The sequence below is a fragment of the Heterodontus francisci genome, chromosome 3 (assembly GCF_036365525.1).
Source record: "Heterodontus francisci isolate sHetFra1 chromosome 3, sHetFra1.hap1, whole genome shotgun sequence".
NCBI lineage: Eukaryota > Metazoa > Chordata > Chondrichthyes > Heterodontiformes > Heterodontidae > Heterodontus > Heterodontus francisci.
The window spans coordinates 101,761,143-101,781,048 of NC_090373.1; the positions used below are offsets into that span (position 1 = coordinate 101,761,143).

The 19,906-nt window shown below is 44.2% G+C and overlaps 1 protein-coding gene across 3 annotated transcripts in view; it reads left to right on the plus strand.

Annotated features, from left to right (window-relative positions):
- The window catches only part of ptprk (protein tyrosine phosphatase receptor type K), a 553,573-nt gene that overhangs the window by 194,813 nt on the left and 338,854 nt on the right, over positions 1 to 19,906 (plus strand). For all 3 annotated transcript variants that reach the window (XM_068025166.1, XM_068025170.1, XM_068025171.1), the window contains exon 5: positions 75 to 368. In XM_068025166.1, the coding sequence (XP_067881267.1) occupies positions 75 to 368 (294 nt within the window). The remainder of the gene's footprint in view (positions 1 to 74; positions 369 to 19,906) is intronic.

Genomic DNA, 19,906 nt, shown 5'->3' on the forward strand with positions numbered 1-19,906 from the left:
AAATCAATTACATAATAATTGGCAGAAGAAATTGAAGTTGAATATTAATGAATTAATTTTCATCCCCCATACAGAACCACCCATGCCAATTGCACCTCCTCAACTACTTGGTGTTGGTCCTACATACTTGCTGATCCAGCTTAATGCAAATTCAATTATTGGCGATGGTCCTATCATTCTGAAAGAAGTGGAATATTGTATGACCAGTGGATCTTGGACAGAAATCCATGCTGTAAATGCTGCGACTTACAAGCTGTGGCATCTGGACCCAGATACAGAATATGAAATCAGAGTTTTGCTGACCAGGCCTGGTGAAGGAGGAACAGGATTACCAGGTCCCCCTCTCATCACTAGAACAAAATGTGCAGGTTAGTCCAATTCAGTTTCAAACTACTTGACAATAAATGTATAAGTTTTATTGTGAAATTAACAACAGGATTAAAGTACACCTTTTACAAAATTGGAATGATGAGGTCAATGTGAACAATGCTGAAACTACGTTGAGAATGTGTGTGATAAAATGATAATCCTGCATCATGTGTCTAAGTTAGTAAGTGGTGCCACTGCAGAATAAGCATCTAGTTAGTAAAAACATTAAAATAAAATATTGGAATTTATTGTATTAGAAATTTTGATGTGAGAATAAATCAATATGCTGGAGAGCTATACACCGGTGAGTCACTAAACCTTTATACTAGTACGAGTGCAGATTGATTAGTTCACTTAATCTCTCAATGAGTTAGATTTTATGAAATTGTAAGTCATTTCTAGAAAATATAATTCTGTACCCTCCAAATGGCACAACTTTGTTTACATACCATACATACACTTAAGATTTTTAAAAAATCTATATATCCCTCTTTATTCAAATAGCAGTACTGTATTTTCTAGTATTTCTTTTTAATTTGATCCTTTCTTTCTCTGCTTTTGTTTTTGTGTTCTCTCAAAGATGCACACTGATAGATGTAATTGAAAGAGATTCAACCACTCCCAACTACAGAATATTTTATAAAATGAAGAATGTAAACTTTCAAATGTTAGATCTGCCTAAAACTTAGTTTCCTGTTTTGTCTTGGGAAGTTTTACCTATACCCATCTTGTAGTCCTAGACTGGATGCTGGAAAAATTTCAGTCTGTCTATTTATTTTGATTTCTGTTGCGTACATGCACTCTTTCTCCTTTTCTGTCTCACATTGTTTCTCTTACTTGCACTCTGTCTTGTCAGCCCTGCACACACACTATTTTCTCTCTCTCTCTCTCTATAACCTTTCTGTGTTTTATCATTATTATTGTAGTCAGGGTTGTTCCTTCTAAACTCCAAATATGTTTGCCTCCCCAAAAACGCGCACACAGTCTTCTCTGGTAATTTATTCCTTCCTCAGACCTCTAACATGTGGAACTCTTCACCTCCCTTAGCCTTTCCTTTTTCCTACACTTTTCAGCATTAAACCCAAGCTTGAAGTCTTATTATTTTTTGATTTACTTGGGCATTTCCTCTTTTTAACCTTGGTGGTCTCTTGCTCACTGTCATTGCCTTTCAACAATTAAAGAAAAAAGCTTTTAAGGAGCTATGCTTTAATTTTTTTTTGAAATACCTGAATGATACAAGGAAGGATATTTAGTTCCAATGTGAGGATGTTACAATCTAGGTAGAATTACTTAACAACTTGCATTCCATTATTCACCCTCCACAAGGATTGCATTGGGCATTTTTTATGAAGAAATTCAATTATTAGTATTACTCCTTGAACAAAATGTCATCTTAAGCAATCATGTGTATTATTCCTGCTTCAGCTTGTAATTGCTACTGTTCCCTGTCACCCATCCCTCAGACATGTTGACAGCAATTGTCATCATTTGACAATTATTAAGCTATGACTCTGAGAGGACCTGTCCGTGCACACTTGCCCTTAATTCAACAGGATAGGTGATTTCTCCCTCTCATATACAAACAAAACTTTTTTCTTAAAGTTGCTAGTGGTTATTTTTTCCATTTCATCAATGTAGTAATATGGTTCCCACATTTAAAAAAAAACGTTTTTTGTTTTGTTTAAGACCATGTGACTTCTACAGTCTCAGAACTTTATAGAGCTTTGTGTTTCGCAGAGTTTGTGTTTTATGTATAGGTGGGAGACAGTGGCGTTGTGGTCAAATCACTAAACTAGTAAGCCAAAGGCCCAGGCTAATGCCCTGGGGACATGTGTTCAAATCCCACCACAGCAGTTGTGGGAAAATTATTGGAATCAATTCTAAGAAACAGGATAAACTGTCACTTAGAAATGCACAGAGTAATCTAGGATAGTCAGCATGGATTTGTTCAGGGAAGATCATGTTTGACTACCTTGATTGAATTTTTGAGGAGGTGACGAGTAGGATTGATGAGGGTAATACAGTTGATGTGGCCTACATGGATTTTAGCACATCTTTTGACGAGGTGCCATGTGGCAGACTGGTTAAAAAAAAATAAAAGTCCAGGGGAATATAGCGAGCTGGATACAAAATTGGCTCAGTGGCAGGAAACAAAGGGTAATTGTCCATGGGTGTTTTTGCAAGAGGGGTTCCATAGGGCTCAATTATTCGGTCCCCTGCCTTTTGTAGTATATATTAAAAATTTAGATGTAAATGTAAGGGGAATGATCAAGAAGTTTGCAAACGACACCAAAAATTGGCCGCATGGTAGATAGCGAGGAGGATAGCTGTAGAAAGCAGGAAGATATCAATGGACTGGTCAGGTGAGCAGAAAAGTGGCAAATAGAATTTAACCCAGAGAAGTGTGATGTGATGCATTTGGGGAGGTCAAACAAGGCAAAGGAATATACAATAAATGAGATGATACTGAGAGGTGTAGTGGAAGTGAGGGACGTTGAAGCAGACATCCACAGTTCTCTGAAGCTAGCAGGACAGGTCGATAAGGTGGTTTAGAAAGCATATGGAATCCTTTCCTTTATTGGCCGAGGCGTAGAATATGAGAGTTAGGGAGGTTATACTGGAACTATATAAAACATTAGTGAGGCCACAACTTGAGTACTGTGTGCAGTTCTGGTCACCTCATTACAGAAGGGATGTAATTGCACTAGAGAGGGTGCAGAGGAGATTTATGAGGATGTTGCCAGGACTGGAAAATTGCAGCTTTGAGGAAAGATTGGAAAGCCTGGGGTTGTCTTCCTTGGATCAAAGAAGGCTGAGGGGAGATCTGATTGAAATGCACAAAATTTTGAGCGGCCTGCATAGAGTGGATGAGAAAGGCCCATTTACCTTCGGAGAGAGGTCAGTGACGAGGGGGCATAGATTTGAAGTGATTGGTAGAAGAATTAGAGGGAATATGAGGAAAAGTTTTTTTCTCTGAGGGGCAGGTGGCTGGAGCTCGCTGTCTGAAACGGTGGTAGAGGCAAAAACCCTTAGCTCAATTAAAAGGAGTCTGGATGAGCACCTGCAGGGCTATGGACCAAATGCTGGAAAGTGGGATTAGAGTGGGTGGAACGTTATTCCGGCCAGTGCAGACACGGTTAGCCAAGTGGCCTCTTTCTGTGCTGTAAACATTCTATGATTCTGTGATTAAGACTTCAAAGTGCTGGCATGTATAATCCAGTATCATCTTGGTGAGCAACCTGTTATGGTCTGACCTGAAGGCGAAAAGTTTGGTCAACCTCACCTTGACTATCAACTAGTGCAGTTTCTGGTTTTAAAATTTGTGTTCGGTGCCATGAATCTACTCAATGACTTAATCATATGAGACCTAGTTTTGCTGTCTCCCTTGTTGCACAACTTTGAAGTATGAATTTCAAAGTCAGCACAAAAACTTTACACAACAGATTAATTTGCTGAAAGTTGTCCTTGACAACAAGAACTCAAATGGTGAGATGAGTGAGAGCTATTTTGTTTACCATACTCATCCCTTGGGTACCCTCATTTTTCCAGCCTCGCACATAACTATATTTTTTTAACACATTCAAGGTCTGCATCTCCATTCCCCTGCTATGCGGGCTATTCCAGCTTTGTATCACCCTTTGTGTGAAAAAATCTTTCTGATAACATCTGTTTTAAAATTAACTTCTCACTTTAATATTTATGACCTCTGGGCCTGCTTTCTTGGGGTAATATATTCTGTACTTGTGTCATCTTTTGAAGGTTATAGCCACTCTAAGCAGGTCCTGCTGAAATTTCCATGCACTAGCATCCAACTCCATCTATTTGTCTGGCTGCTTGCTTTAGGGTGAGCCAGATAGCGAACAACTTCAATGTTCTCTTTGATCCTTAAACTCAGGATTCTGTCAGTCACCAAGACCCCTTTATTTCAGCTTCACAACATCGCCAAACTCTAGCTTTATATTTGCCCCCACAGCTGCTACATTATCCATGCTTTTGTTGCCTCCTGACTTGACCATGCCACTCTCCTTGCCGCCCCCTCAGGCTCCACCCAACTTGTTCAAGACTCCATCGATATCCTGTTCTGAACTAAGTTTTGCTTATCCATTGCTCCTGACTTCATTATCCTTCATTGGCTTCCTGCCCTCCAGTACCTGTGTTTTGTCAGTATGAAGTTTTATGTTCTATCTGTCTGCCGATTTGCAGATATGTTTGCCATAAAGTCACCTCACCAAGATGACCAGCAGCATTCCAGGGGGAAAGATCTTGCATGGATCTTCTCTTCCACCACCCATTTATTGTATCTGGTGTTGTCTTGAAAGCACTGCAGTGAGGGTTTGAATCCAATTCTGAGATGTCACTAGGGTTTTGTGGAAATTGGGTGAAATACTCAAAGAAAAAAAGACTGTGCCCTTAAATTTGTGAGCTCCACTCTGAAAGTCAGAGAGTGATTTTCTCCAGTGATAAGACTGTGTGCAAGGGACCTGATGAGATGTTTGCATTCATTGATGTTTTTCAGTTAACTATTGCAGTGTTTTCAAAACAATACATTTCTTCTTTATGATTTATGCAATATTTGACACATCTCAAAGTTAGATGGAACTAGATTTGTTATTTGAAACAGTCTCCAGTGTACTGAAACAGAGTTTGTTAGATAAATTCAGTATTACAGTGTACTTCAAGTGTATTGTGCCAAGTTTATACCAAGAAACGATGTAGTTTACTGAATTGCCACTTGTTCTTTTTAACTTGTAAGAATGCATTTAAAATCTGCCAGTGACGCAGGTTATTCTGGTCTAGATTATTAAGGATCTACTTATTTTTTTACTTGATTGCTGAAGTACATGATTACAAATAGCTGTTGCTTTTTCAGCTCTCAGTATGTGTGTGCTTTTTGTTACTACTTTGTGCCAACTGAAATTTCTGATCATTCTACAGAACAAAATTGTTTAGTTTTCATTGGCTGTAGTAATTTACTGCAGGGAAGTAAGTAATTTTTAGACCATGACCATTATATTCTCTGGAGGATGCTGGATGGTTGCGAAGTGCGAATGATGCAAATAATGAAAGAAGCTCAAAAAACTCCTCCTGAGGTCCCCAGCATCACAGATGCCAGTCTTCAGCCAATTCGATTTACTCCACATGATATCAAGAAACGACTGAAGGCACTGGACACAGCAAAGGCTGTGGGCCCTGACAACATTCCAGCAATGGTACTGAAGACGTGTGCTCCTGAACTTGCCGCACCCCTAGCCAAGCTGTTCCAGTACAGCTACAACACTGGCATCTACCAGGCAATGTGGAAATTGCCCAGGTATGTCCTGTACACAAATAGCAGGACAAATCCAACTCGGCCAATTACCGCCCCATCAGTCTACTCTGAAGTCCTCAAGGCGGCCAACATTCCCAGCATATACACCCTACTAAGCCAGCGGCGCCTGACATTGCTTGGCCATGTGAGCTGCATGGAAGATGGCAGGATCCCCAAGGACACATTGTACAGCGAGCTCGTCACTGGCATCAGACCCACCGGCCGTCCTTGACTCCGCTTTAAAGACGTCTGCAAACGCGACATGAAGTCCTGTGACATTGATCACAAGTCGTGGCAGTCAGTTGCCAGCGATCGCCAGAGCTGGCGGGCAACCATAAAGGCGGGGCTAAAGCGTGGCGAGTCAAAGAGACTTAGCAGTTGGCAGGAAAAAAGTCAGAAGCGCAAGGAGAGGCTGCCACTCTAGAATTGGCCTTTATAGCCACTCCAGGCGCTGTTTCACAAACCACTGACCACTCCAGGTGCTTACCCATTGTCTCTCGAGACAAGGAGGCCAAAGAAGAAGAGAAGAAGAAGAAGTCTACTCTCGATCATCAGTAAAGTGATGCAAGGGGTCATTGACAGTGCTATCAAGTGGCACTTGCTCAGCAATAACATGCTCACTTAGGGTTCTGCCAGGGCCAAACAGCCCCTGATCTCATTACAGTCTTGGTCCAAACGTGGGCAAAAGAGGTGAGGTGAGAGTGACTGCCCTTGACATCATGGCAGCATTTGACCGAGTATGGCATCAAGGAGTCCTAGCAAAACTGGAGTCAATGGGAATCGGGGAAAACTCTTCACTGGTTGGTGTCATGCCAAGCGCAAAGGAAGATGATTGTGGTTGTTGGTCAATCATCTGAGCTCCAGAACATCACTGTAGGAGTTCCTCAGGGTAGTGTCCTAGGGCCAACCATCTTCAGCTGCTTCATCAATGATCTTTCTTCAATCATAAGATCAGAAGTGAGGATGTTCGCTGATGATTTCACAATGGTTCAACATTCACAACTCCTCAGATACTGAAGCAGTTTGTGCAGAAATGCAGCAAGACCTGGGCAATATCCAGGCTTGGGCCGATAAGTGGCAAGTAACATTTGCACCACACAAGTGCCAGGCAATGACTATCTTAAGCAAGAGTGAATCTAAACATTTCCCCTTGACATTCAATGGCATTACAATCGCTGAATCCCCCACTATCAACATCCTGGGGTAGTGGGGGACGGTGGGGGGGGTCACCATTGACCAGAAACTGATCTAGAGTAGCCATATAAATACCATGGCTACAAGAGCAGTCAGAGGCTAGGAATCCTGCGGCGAATAACTCGCCTCCTGACTCCCCAAAGCCTGTCCATTATCTGCAAGGCACAAGTGTGGAGTGATTATGGTTCCAAGTTGGGATGATATGTAGTTTGGAGGGGAACTTGCAGGTGGTGGTGTTCCCTTGCATCTGCTGCCCTTGTCCTTCTAGGGAGTAGAAGTTGTGGGTTTGGAAGGTGCTGTCAAAGGAGTCTTTGTGAGTTGTTACAGTGCATCTTGCAGATGGTACACACTGCTGCCACTGTGCGTTGGTGGTGGATGGAATGAATGTTGTGGATGGGGTGCCAATCAAGTGGGCTGCTTTATCCTGGATGGTGTCGAGCTTCTTGAGTGTTGTTGGAGCTGCACCCATCCAGACAAATGGAGAGTATTCCATCACACTCCTGACTTGTGCCTTGTAGATGGTGGACAGGCTTTGGGGGGTCGGGAGGTGAGTTACTCGCCGCAGGATTCCGAGCCTCTGACATGCTCTTGTAACCACAGTATTTATATGGCTACTCCAGTTCACTTTCTGGTCAATGATAACCCCCAGGATGTTGTTAATGGGGTATTCAGCGATTGTAATACCATTGAATGTCAAGGGACATTCTCTTTTGTTGGAGATGGTCATTGCCTGGCACTTCTGTGGCGCAAATGTTATTTGCCACTTATTTGCGCAAGCCTGAATGTTGTCCAGGCCTTGCAGCATTTGGACTCTGACAGCTTCAGTATCTGAGGAGATGCAAATGGTGCTGGACATTGTGCAATCATCAGGGAGCATCCCCACTTCCGACCTTATGATTGAAGAAAGGTCATTGATGAAGCAGCTAAAGATGGTTGAGCCAAGGATGCTACCCTGAGGAACTCCTGCAGTGATGTCCTGGGGCTTTGATGATTGATCTCCAACAACCACAACCATCTTCCTTTCTGCTACATATGACTCCAACCAGCAGAAAGCTTTCCCCCGATTCCCATTGACTCTTGTTTTGCTAGGGCTCGTTGATGCCATACCAGTTCAAATGCTGCCTTGATGTCAAGGGCAGTCACTCTCACCTCAACTCTTGTGTTCAGCTCTTTTGTCCATGTTTGGACTAAGGCTGTAATGACGTCAGGAGCTGTTCGGCCCTGGCAGAACCCAAACTGAGCGTCAGTGAACAGATTATTGCGAAGCAAGTGCCGCTTGATAGCACTGTCGATGACCCCTTGCACCACTTTACTGATTATCAAGAGTAGACTGATGGGGCGGTAATTGACCGGGTTTTGTGTTCAGAACATACCTGGGCAATTTTCCACAGTGCTGGGTAAATGCCAGTGTTGTAGTTGTACTGAAACAGCTTGGCTAGGAGTGCGGCAAGTTCTGGAGCACAAGTCTTCAGTACTATTGCCAGAATGTTGTCAGGGCCCATAGCCTTTGCAGTATCCAGTGCTTCAGCCATTTCTTGATCTCACGTGGTGTGAATCAATTGGCCTGAAGACTGGCATCTGTGATGCTGGGGACCTCAGGCGGAGGCCGATATGGATCATCCACTTGGCACTTTTGGCTGAAGTTTGTTGCACATGCTTCAGCCTTATCTTTAGCACTGATGTGCTGGGCTCATTAAGGATGGGGATTTTTGTGGAGCCACCTCCTTCAGTTCTTTAATTGCCCACTACCATTCACGACTGGATGTGGCAGGACTGCAGAGCTTAGATCTGATCCATTGGTTGTGGGATCGCTTAGCTCTGTCTATCGCATGCTGCTTACGCTGTTTGGCATGCAAGTAGTCCTGAATGTTGCTGAAATGCTTAATGTGCCCCAGTGTAACAGGTTAGCAACAAGAGTGCTGGGGCCTGTATACAAATTGTGTGCATGGTTCGGTGAGACTACAGAACATTTCAATTATAGACATCGTCTCACTCTAGTCACAAGCAGCCTATTTTGAACAGGTGCTTATGAGGAGACCTCAATTTCTTTTTAAAAATTAAAAATTTCTGTCCTTCCTCTCCTCCTCCACAACAGAAATTCCTACAGCACTAAACAGATAGCCAGCATCCATTGATAGACTGCTCGTACCAGAATTTGAATTCCACTCTTAACCCTTTGGTGTGTCTTACAATCAATGAGCAATGAGAAATATTCAAATAACATGACATTTGGCCAGCATGTTTGGTCATGTAATGCTATTTACAGCAGTGGCACATTTTGTACAACTGATTTATGCATACCTCCTCCTCCTGGAGCTGGATGAACTTCGGATCATTCAGGATGCTGAGGGGGTGATGGCGAGCAGTTATAGGGAAGTAGTGACACCTAAGTTACAGGATAAAGGTAGCTGGGTGACCGTCGGGGAGGGAAAGGGAATAGGCGCACAGTGCAGGGATCCCCTGTGGCCGTTCCCCTCAATAATACGTATGCCGTTTTGTATACGGTTGGGGGGAACGACCTACCAGAGGAAAGCCACAGTGGCCAGGCCTCTGGCACTGAGCCTGGCTCAGAAGGGAAGGGGGGAGAATAGGAGAGCGATAGTGATAGGAGATTCAATGGTTAGAGGAACAGACAGGAGATTCTGTGGTCGCGAACGAGACTCCCGGATGGTATGTTGCCTCCCGGGTGCCAGGGTCAGGGATGTCTCGGATCGAGTCCACAGGATTCTTAAGGGGGAGGGGGAGCAGCCAGAGGTCGTGGTACATATCGGTACCAATGACATAGCTAGGAAAAGGGATGAGGACCTGAAAAGCGAATATAGGGAGTTAGGTTGGAAGCTGAAAGGCAGGACGAGCAGAGTAGTAATCTCAGGATTGTTACCGGTGCCACGTGCTAGTGAGGCTAGAAACAGGGAGCGAGTGCAGCTGAACACGTGGCTACAGAACTGGTGTAGGAGGGAGGGATTCAGATATGTGGATCATTGGGATACCTTCTGGGGAAGGTGGGACCTGTACAAGGACGGGTTGCATCTGAACTGGAGGGGCACCAATATCCTGGGCGGGAGGTTTGCTAGAGCTCTTCGGGAGGGTTTAAACTAGTTTGGCAGGGGGATGGGAACCGGAGCCACGGATCAGTGGATGGGGTAACTGTTGAACAGGCAGATACCGAGTGCAGAGCGTCTGTGAGGAAGGTTAGACAGTTGACAGGGCAAAGTTGCAGCCAGTATGATGGGTCGAAGTGTGTCTATTTTAACGCAAGTAGTGTCAGGAATAAGGGTGATGAACTTAGAGCATGGATCAGTACTTGGAGCTACGATGTTGTGGCCATTACGGAGACGTGGATATCACAGGGGCAGGAATGGATGTTGGATGTTCCGGGGTTTAGATGTTTCAAAAGGAATAGGGAGGGAGGTAAAAGAGGTGGGGGAGTGGCATTGTTAATCAGGGATAGTATCACAGCTGCAGAAAGGGAGGTCATCGAGGAGGGTTTGTCTACTGAGCCATTATGGGTGGAAGTTAGAAACAGGAAAGGAGCAGTCACTTTGTTGGGAGTTTTCTATAGACCCCCCAGTAGCAACAGAGACATGGAGGAACAGATTGGGAGGCAGATTTTGGAAAGGTGCAGAAGTAACAGGGTTGTTGTCATGGGTGACTTTAACTTCCCTAATATTGATGGGAACCTCCTTAGTGCAAATAGTTTGGATGGAGCAGTTTTTGTCAGGTGTGTCCAGGAAGGTTTCCTGACTCAATATGTAGATAGGCCGACTAGAGGGGAGACTATGTTGGACTTGGTGCTTGGCAACGAACCAGGCCAGGTGGCAGATCTCTCGGTGGGAGAGCATTTCAGTGATAGTGATCACAACTCCCTGACATTTACTATAGTCATGGAGAGGGACAGGAGCAGACGGGATGGGAAAATATTTAATTGGGGGAGGGGGAATTACAATGCTATTAGGCAGGAACTGGGGAGCATAAATTGGGAACAGATGTTCTCAGGGAAATGCACGACAGAAATGTGGAGGTTGTTTAGGGAGCACTTGCTGCGACTGCTAGATAGGTTTGTCCCGATGAGGCAGGGAAGGGATGGTAGGGTGAAGGAACCTTGGATGACAAGAGATGTGGAACAGCTAGTCAAGAGGAAGAAGGAAGCTTACTTAAGGTTGAGGAAGCAAGGATCAGACAGGGCTCTAGAGGGTTACAAGGTAGCCAGGAAGGAACTGAAGAATGGACTTAGGAGAGCTAGAAGGGGACATGAAAAAGTTTTGGCGGGTAGGATTAAGGAAAATCCCAAGGCGTTCTACACTTATGTGAGGAACAAGAGGATGGCCAGAGTGAGGGTAGGGCCGATCAGGGATAGTGGAGGGAACTTGTGCCTGGAGTCGGAGGAGGTAGGGGAGGTCCTAAATGAATACTTTGCTTCAGAATTCACTAGTGAGAGGGACCTGGTCGTTTGTGAGGACAGCGTGGAACAGGCTGATATGCTCGAACAGGTTGAGGTTAAGAGGGAGGATGTGCTGGAAATTTTGAATGATATGAGGACAGATAAGTCCCCGGGGCCAGACGGGATATACCCAAGGATATTACGGGAAGCGAGGGAAGAGATTGCTGCGCCTTTGGCGATGATCTTTGCGTCTTCACTGTCCACTGGAGTAGTACCGGATGATTGGAGGGTGGCAAATGTTGTTCCCTTGTTCAAGAAAGGGAATAGGGATAACCCTGGGAATTATAGACCAGTCAGTCTTACGTCGGTAGTGGGCAAATTATTGGAGAGAATTCTGAGAGACAGGATTTATGATTATTTGGAAAAGCATGGTTTGATTAGAGACAGTCAGCATGGCTTTGTGAGGGGCAGGTCATGCCTCACAAGCCTTATTGAATTTTTTGAAGATGTGACAAAACACATTGATGAAGGAAGAGCAGTGGATGTGGTGTATATGGATTTTAGCAAGGCGTTTGATAAGGTTCCCCATGGTAGGCTCATTCAGAAAGTAAGGAGGCATGGGATTCAGGGAAAGTTGGCTGTCTGGATACAAAATTGGCTGGCCCATAGAAGTCAGAGGGTGGTAGTAGATGGAAAGTATTCAGCATGGAGCTCGGTGACCAGTGGTGTTCCACAAGGATCTGTTCTGGGACCTCTGCTCTTTGTGATTTTTATAAATGACTTGGATGAGGAAGTGGAAGGCTGGGTTAGCAAGTTTGCCGATGACACAAAGGTTGCTGGAGTTGTGGATAGTGTGGAAGGCTGTTGTAGGTTACACCGGGACATTGACAGGATGCAGAGCTGGGCTGAGAAGTGGCAGATGGAGTTCAACCTGGAAAAGTGTGAAGTGATTCATTTTGGAAGGTCGAATTTGAATGCGGAATACAGGCTTAAAGACAGGATTCTTGGTAGTGTGGAGGAACAGAGGGATCTTGGGGTCCATGTCCATAGATCGCTCAAAGTTGCCACCCATGTTGATAGGGTTGTTAAGAAGGCGTATGGTGTGTTGGCTTTCATTAACAGGGGAATGAAGTTTAAGAGCGGCGAGGTTATGCTGCAGCTCTATAGTGCCCTGGTTCGACCACACTTGGAATATTGTGTTCAGTTCTGGTCGCCTCATTATAGGAAGGATGTGGAAGCTTTAGAAAGGGTGCAGAGGAGATTTACCAGGATGCTGCCTGGACTGGAGGGCATGTCCTACGAAGAAAGATTGAGGGAGCTCGGGCTTTTCTCATTGGAGCGAAGAAGGATGAGAGGTGACTTGATAGAGGGGTACAAGATGCTGAGAGGCATAGATAGAGTGGATAGCCAGAGACTTTTTCCCAGGGTGGAAAGGGCTATCACCAGGGGGCATAATTTTAAGGAGATTGGAGGAAGGTTTCGGGGAGATGTCAGAGGTAGGTTCTTTACACAGAGTGGTGGGTGCGTGGAATGCGCTGCCAGCGGTGGTAGTAGAAGCAGATACATTAGGGGCATTTAAGCGACTCTTGGATAGGTACATGGATGATAGTAGAATGAAGGGTAGGTAGTTAGTTTGATCTTAGAGTAGGTTAAAGGTTCGGCACAACATCGTGGGCCGAAGGGCCTGCACTGTGCAGTTATGTTCTATGTTCATACCCTTCCCATCTTTATACAGATTCTGTAATTAACAGAAAAATGGAGCAAAAAAAAAAAATCAGAAATGAAAGGGGTTATCCATGATTCATTACTCCCAGGACGGAGGAGTAATCTAGAGACATTCCAAATGTTCATTTGTGAGCACCAGATTGCTGAATCACCCTGCATTCCTCAAAGTTGCACGTTCCTTCTCCTGACTTTTTGCTTCTTGTCAGTGTTGTCTAAAATGGTAAGCAACCTGACTTGTTTGAAAATAGTGCGACTCCTTACCATCGTGTGCTTCAGAAAGGAGGAGGAACTGGAGGGAAAGCCATCACGTCAAAAATAGGCAGATAAAGGATGGAAGGCATAGTAAAAGAGACAAGCCAGGTAGAACTCTGTGTTTAAAAACAGAAGAGCAGAACAGTAATCAGATGAATGAGATAGGAAAGAGGATATAAAAATCTCAAGCAAAGATTTTGTTAACTCGATGTACTTCTACATACAAACTTGTACAGGAAAATAACTGTCTACTGAAAAACCTGATGCAGTTAGTGTTGCAATTGTATTTCTTCATAGTGTGATAGTTGTTAGTCACTTAATGTTATTGTAAAATTGAATTATGGTCATCCTGTAATGGTGGTTTCACCTGGGTCAGCAGTTGCATCTATCCTTGTGCTGAATTAATTTGCTTTTGTAGTTGTATTGGTGTCCTGATTTGATCTGGATGAAATGTAGTAATAAATAATGAAGGTACTACTTCCCACCAGATAAGTCATCATGTTTTGTCACTTTACATTGGCCATCTGAATTTGTTTGTGGCTTTTCTGTGATTGTTTTCATTTGGGTGCTGTGGACAGTGAAGCAATAAATTTGTAACCATCTCCAATCAGTTTTTGGCCAAGTTTCCATTATTGGTTATCAATTGCAATCGGCCTTTAGGCATCTATAAGGGTTGTGCTTCTGGCTCACTTTGAGTTTATATAAAATATCACCTCAGTATGGTTTGAAGAACCATTGGGAAGTTTATGCTCATAACAGCATAGAAGATTTTAAGACATTTTTAAAATAAAGAGTTAGGAATCTGCATATGAAAGTTATCCAACAAGAAGCTGTAGTACTGTTTTTGGAATTTGCCGAGTCAGTTAACCTGAATGTATTTGCTGAAATTACCTGCCCAGTTCATATATTGCAAATGGTATATGAAATGTTTGAAGTATCATTCTTATTGTTATACATGCCAACAATAAGGATGCACATCTGTGTTGACCCTTCTATTCAGATGAAGACGTTTCCAGAGGCACTGTACAAAACATTTTTGTAGTTAGTGGTTTTTTTTTTACATTGGATACAGCCCTTTCAGCCAGAAGGTTGACACTTTTAACTGGGTCATTTTGAAGAAGGGGGAAGAACTGTTGGGGCTATATATAAAGGTTTACCTGGACATCAGTAACTACACTTCAAAAACTAATCTATTGTAAAGTGGTTTGGGAAGACTTCAGGACATGTACTACATTAAATGCATGTTGTTCTTCTATGCACTGTGTTCATAAGGAAGTGGTCACTAATTTCTGGAAGTTGAACTAAGCATATTCTTAAGGTTCACTTTCTATGTTGCTAGACGAGAAAAGATTGCTTTCTTTAAAACAGAAAGTAAACTACTGCTGGAGGCATTCGGGTCAGACTGCATTTGTCGTGAAAAAGCAAATCAGTTAATGTTTCAAATATAAACCCTTCCTTAGATATTCATAAAATGTAGCATAAAAACATTTGCTTTATTTTAATTTGCTTCTGACTTGCTAATAGACAATAATGGCCATCTGCTTCAGTGTTTATCCTAATAATTTACTCCAAATTTTACCTGCACTATCTTCTTTGGCCTCCTTATCTCGAGAGACAATGGGTAAGTGCCTGGAGGTGGTCAGTGGTGTGTGGAGCAGCGCCTGGAGTGACTATAAAGGCCAATTCTAGAGTGACAGGCTCTTCCACAGGTGCTGCAGAAAAATTTGTTTGTCGGGGCTGTTCCACAGTTGGCTCTCCCCTTGCGCTTCTGTCTTTTTTCCTGCCAACTGCTAAGTCTCTTCGACTCGCCACACTTTAGCCCCGCCTTTATGGCTGCCCGCCAGCTCTGGTGAACACTGGCAACTGACTCCCATGACTTGTGATCAATGTCACAGGACTTCACGTCGCGTTTGCAGACGTCTTTAAAGCGGAGACATGGACGGCCAGTGGGTCTGATACCAGTGGCGAGCTCGCTGTACAATGTGTCTTTGGGGATCCTGCCATTTTCCATGCGGCTCACATGGCCAAGCCATCTCAAGCGCCGCTGACTCAGTAGTGTGTATAAGCTGGGGATGTTGGCCGCCTCGAGGACTTCTGTGTTGGGGATACGGTCCTGCCACCTGATGTCAAGTATTCTCCGGAGGCAGCGAAGATGGAATGAATTGAGACGTCGCTCTTGGCTGACATACGTTGTCCAGGTCTCACTGCCATAGAGCAAGGTACTGAGGACACAGGCCTGATACACTCGGACTTTTGTGTTCCGTGTCAGTGCATCATTTTCCCACACTCTCTTGGCCAGTCTGGACATAGCAGTGGAAGCCTTTCCCATGTGCTTGTTGATTTCTGCATCTAGAGACAGGTTGCTGGTGATAGTTGAGCCTAGGTAGGTGAACTCTTGAACCACTTCCAGAGCGTGGTTGCCAATATTGATGGATGGAGCATTTCTGACGTCCTGTCCCATGATGTTCGTTTTCTTGAGGCTGATGGTTAGGCCAAATTCGTTGCAGGCAGCTGCAAACCTGTCGATGAGACTCTGCAGACACTCTTCAATGTGAGATGTTAAAGCAGCATCGTCAGCAAAGAGGAGTTCCCTGATGAGGACTTTCCGTACTTTGGACTTCGCTTTTAGACGGTCAAGGTTGAACAACCTGCCCCCTGATCTTGTCTGGACGAAAATTCCTTCTTCTGAAGACTTGAACGCATGTGAGAACAGCAGGGAGAAAAAAATTCCAAAAAGTGTGGGTGCGAGAACACAGCCCTGTTTCACGCCACTTAGGACAGGAAAGGGATCTGATGAGGTGCCGCTATGTTGAATTGTGCCTTTCATATTGTCATGGAATGAGGTGATGATACTTAGTAGCTTTGGTGGACATCCAATCTTTTCCAGTAATCTGAAGAGACCACGTCTGCTGACGAGGTCAAAGGCTTTGGTGAGATCAATGAAAGCAATGTAGAGGGGCATCTGTTTTTCGCGGCATTTCTCCTGTATCTGACGAAGGGAGAACAGCATGTCAATGGTCGATCTCTCTGCACGACAGCCACACTGTGCCTCAGGGTAGACGCGCTCGGCCAGCTTCTGGAGCCTGTTTAAAGCGACTCGAGCAAAGACTTTCCCCACTATGCTGAGCAGGGAGATTCCACGGTAGTTGTTGCAGTCACCGCGGCCTCCTTTGTTTTTATAGAGGGTGATGATATTGGCATCGTGCATGTCCTGAGGTACTGCTCCCTCATCCCAGCACAGGCAAAGCAGGACCTGCAGTCCAAGATGGCTCCTGGGCTGTAAGCTCCCTCGGAAGCTCCCTTGCTGCTCAACTCTATCCATGGCCATCTGCTCCCATTCTTAGTGCTTTCTCCCCCAATCTACCCTCTTAAACTGTTTAAACTCCCCTGGCTCTTTAATCAGTTCATTTTAGCCCGAACTACAAGCTAACAGCTAGTTTATGTTACCTGGGCCCACTGCCTTCCCCCAGCCAGACCTGCTCTTTGTTTTCTCAATGAAATTGAACCTGCACTATATATTTTATAAATAGCTGGTATGAAAGAAGTGGTACTTTCAAAATGACAAAGAGCTTTTTTTCTGTATTTTCTTTCTGTTTTTCGGGTGTCTGCACTCATTCTTCAGCAGAAAGGGTGGACAGGTTACCTGTTGCCAGGCTTTGTCAGTGCAGCTCTTAATTGAGCCACAAGGAAATGCCTGGAAGTATCTATGGGAATGATTCTCAATTTCCTCCTCCCACTGGGGAATCGTCTGGGCTTGGTTCAGTACCTCCCATTCATAGAATAGAATCATAGAAAGTTTAAGGCACAGAAAGAGACCACTTGGGCCCATCATGTTTGTGCCGGCCAAAAAACGATCCATCCATTCTAATCCCACCTTCCAGCATTTGGTCCGTAGCCCTGCAGATTATGGCACTTAAGGTGCATATCCAGACTCTTTTCGAATGAGTTGAGGGTTTCTGCTTCAACTACCCTTTCAGGCAATGAGTTCAAGATCTCCACCACCCTGTGGGTGAAAAAAAACGTTTCCTCATCTCCCCTTTAATTTTTCTACCAATCACTTTAAATCTAAGCCCCTAGTTACTGACCTCTCATAGAATGGGCTTAAAAAGGAAATTATTGCCAAGTTAGTATTTTCAGTGGTAGCATTGTCAATTTAAGTAATGTATTGGATATAAGAAAAACTAAGGAAGCACAGGAATGTAACCAGGCTAAGGCAAAGCTGGTGCAGAGAACTGTGCCGACATGTGCTCCATCTAATTCTTTGATTTTCATGATGGAGAGAAGGATGTGGAGCTCATTAGTGCCTATATGTGGGCAATCTATGAGATTATACATGGTCATGTGCAGACTAGAATGACCAAGTGAGGCTGTCCATTGGTGAATGCTGTTATGTTTTTAGGAATTTATGCTCAATATCGTACTTGGGTATGGCATCACCAACCATTCCTGTAAGCAGATCTGAAGTCTTCTACAAAATGGTTATACTTTTACCTGCCCTGTATCTAGATAATAGATATCAAGCTCAAACCGTTGAGCAGAAAACCTTTGATGCCATGTGCCGGCTCACTGGGATGTCCCATGTGCCACCATGTGATTCTTCCTGTCTTCAGTAGGCAGATTTGAGTATACATTGTATTAGACCATGGTTCATACTACAAACCAATAGACAAATGTATTTAAATAATGTGGGGAAATAAACAGTATTTTGTGCATGTTAGTCATTATAAACTTTATATTCTCCTTGAGGTATTTAACAATAGAAACGCTACTCCTGAGGATTCCATCAACATACATTCACCCTTGAAAATAAATTTTAATTTCCTTCATAGTGAAACACTATCACCAATCACTGCCCGAGTGTTGCCTCTCTGCTGGCCTCGGACTTGGACTTACTTCCAAAGTAAATTCAACCATAGAAGGTGCACTGAAAAAAAGCTGCATTTAAAATAACTGTATTTAATTTCCTACATTAAATGGTCAATTTGTCATTCTTTATCTATTATATTGGATGTTTGGAATAGAATGGAATAACTTAATTAATTGATCTCAGCCAAATACTTTGAATGCTTGTGTTGGCTAACAATTAACACATTGTCCACCCAGCTAACAAAAGCACAGCTCGACAGATGACATCAATAAGTCTGCATGAATAAACATTTATTTTTCACTGAACTGCGCTGAAATTGGTTCTTTTATGCTCTCTGCTCATCAGCAAATAAACTTCCCATTGTTTGACAGAAACCAAAATTGTTTTTGGCCTTCTAGACCAAAATATATATTTTATGCCTTGTGGAATCAGTGAACAGAACCCAGCCTTAGCTCTATTTGCATAGTTGCCAACAAAAAAAACCTCAATAAAAACCAACAGTTGCTTTCAGTACTCTTAGAACTGTAGGCCAGAATTTTACCAGCACACCGGGGGTTTAGACGTCGGGACCAAATGTGGCTCCCCAGCCTGTGTGGGCAGATGGCGTGTGCCCGAGGCCAAGTTTACTCAGTGTCCAATTAAGAGGATACTGCCAGGACTGCTGTCCAATTAAGGATGGTGGCCTGCATCTGTCTGCTGCTGGCCCAATCAGAGGGCTGGCAGGGGAACGAGAGGGCACCTCCACATTGAGCCACCCTTGCAAGTAAGTGAAAAGTTTTGTGAATGTGCCGGGGACAAGCAGACAGGCCCTGGCGATTGGAGGGTTGAATCCTCCTGTGGCAGCATCAGGGCAGCCATTGCCCCCATTGGGCTCCTTCGTGGGCTATAGAGCCCCCTGAAAGGAAGACCCTCCTGCCAAGAAACCATTGGGAGGTTGCCTCAACGTGGCTGGTGGACTCGCCACGCAGTAGGGAGCAATTCTTACTCCAGTAAAATGCCAGTGGGGTTGTAAAATGGCCGTCAGTAGTCCAATTAATTCTTGTAATTGGCTGCCTGCATCCGGTCGATGGGCAGCCAGCTACTGCCATTTCCACTGCTGGTAATATTTTGTAGCAGCGTGGACACATTGGGCTTCCCTCATGACACTTTCTGCTGCCGTTTTACCACCTCTCCCACCTCCCAGCCTGTCTCCAAAGGACTGTTAAAATTCCAACCATGAAAACTGATCTATAACTTCGTAATGGACTTGAGTCCTGTAAATAGAACAAAAAGTGAAATATGGTGGGTGCTGGAAATCTGAGGCAAAAAGAGCGAATGCTGGAAACACTGAGCGTGCCACACAGCCTTGAAAGAAAGACGCTTCAGACATAGAACATTACAGCGCAGTACAGGCCCTTGGGCCCTCGATGTTGCACCGACCTGTGAAACCATCTGACCTACACTATTCCATTTTCATCCATATGTCTATCCAATGACCACTTAAATGCCCTTAAAGTTGGCGAGTCTACTACTGTTGCAGGCAGGGCGTTCCACGCCCCTACTACTCTCTGAGTAAAGAAACTACCTCTGACATCTGCCCTATATCTATCACCCCTCAACTTAAAGCTATGTCCCCTCGTGTTTGCCATCACCATCCGAGGAAAAAGACTCTCACTATCCACCCTATCTAACCCTCTGATTATCTTATATGTCTCTATTAAGTCACCTCTCCTCCTCCTTCTCTCTAACGAAAACAACCTCAAGTCCCTCAGCCTTTCCTCGTAAGACCTCCCCTCCATACCAGGCAACGTCCTAGTAAATCTCCTCTGCA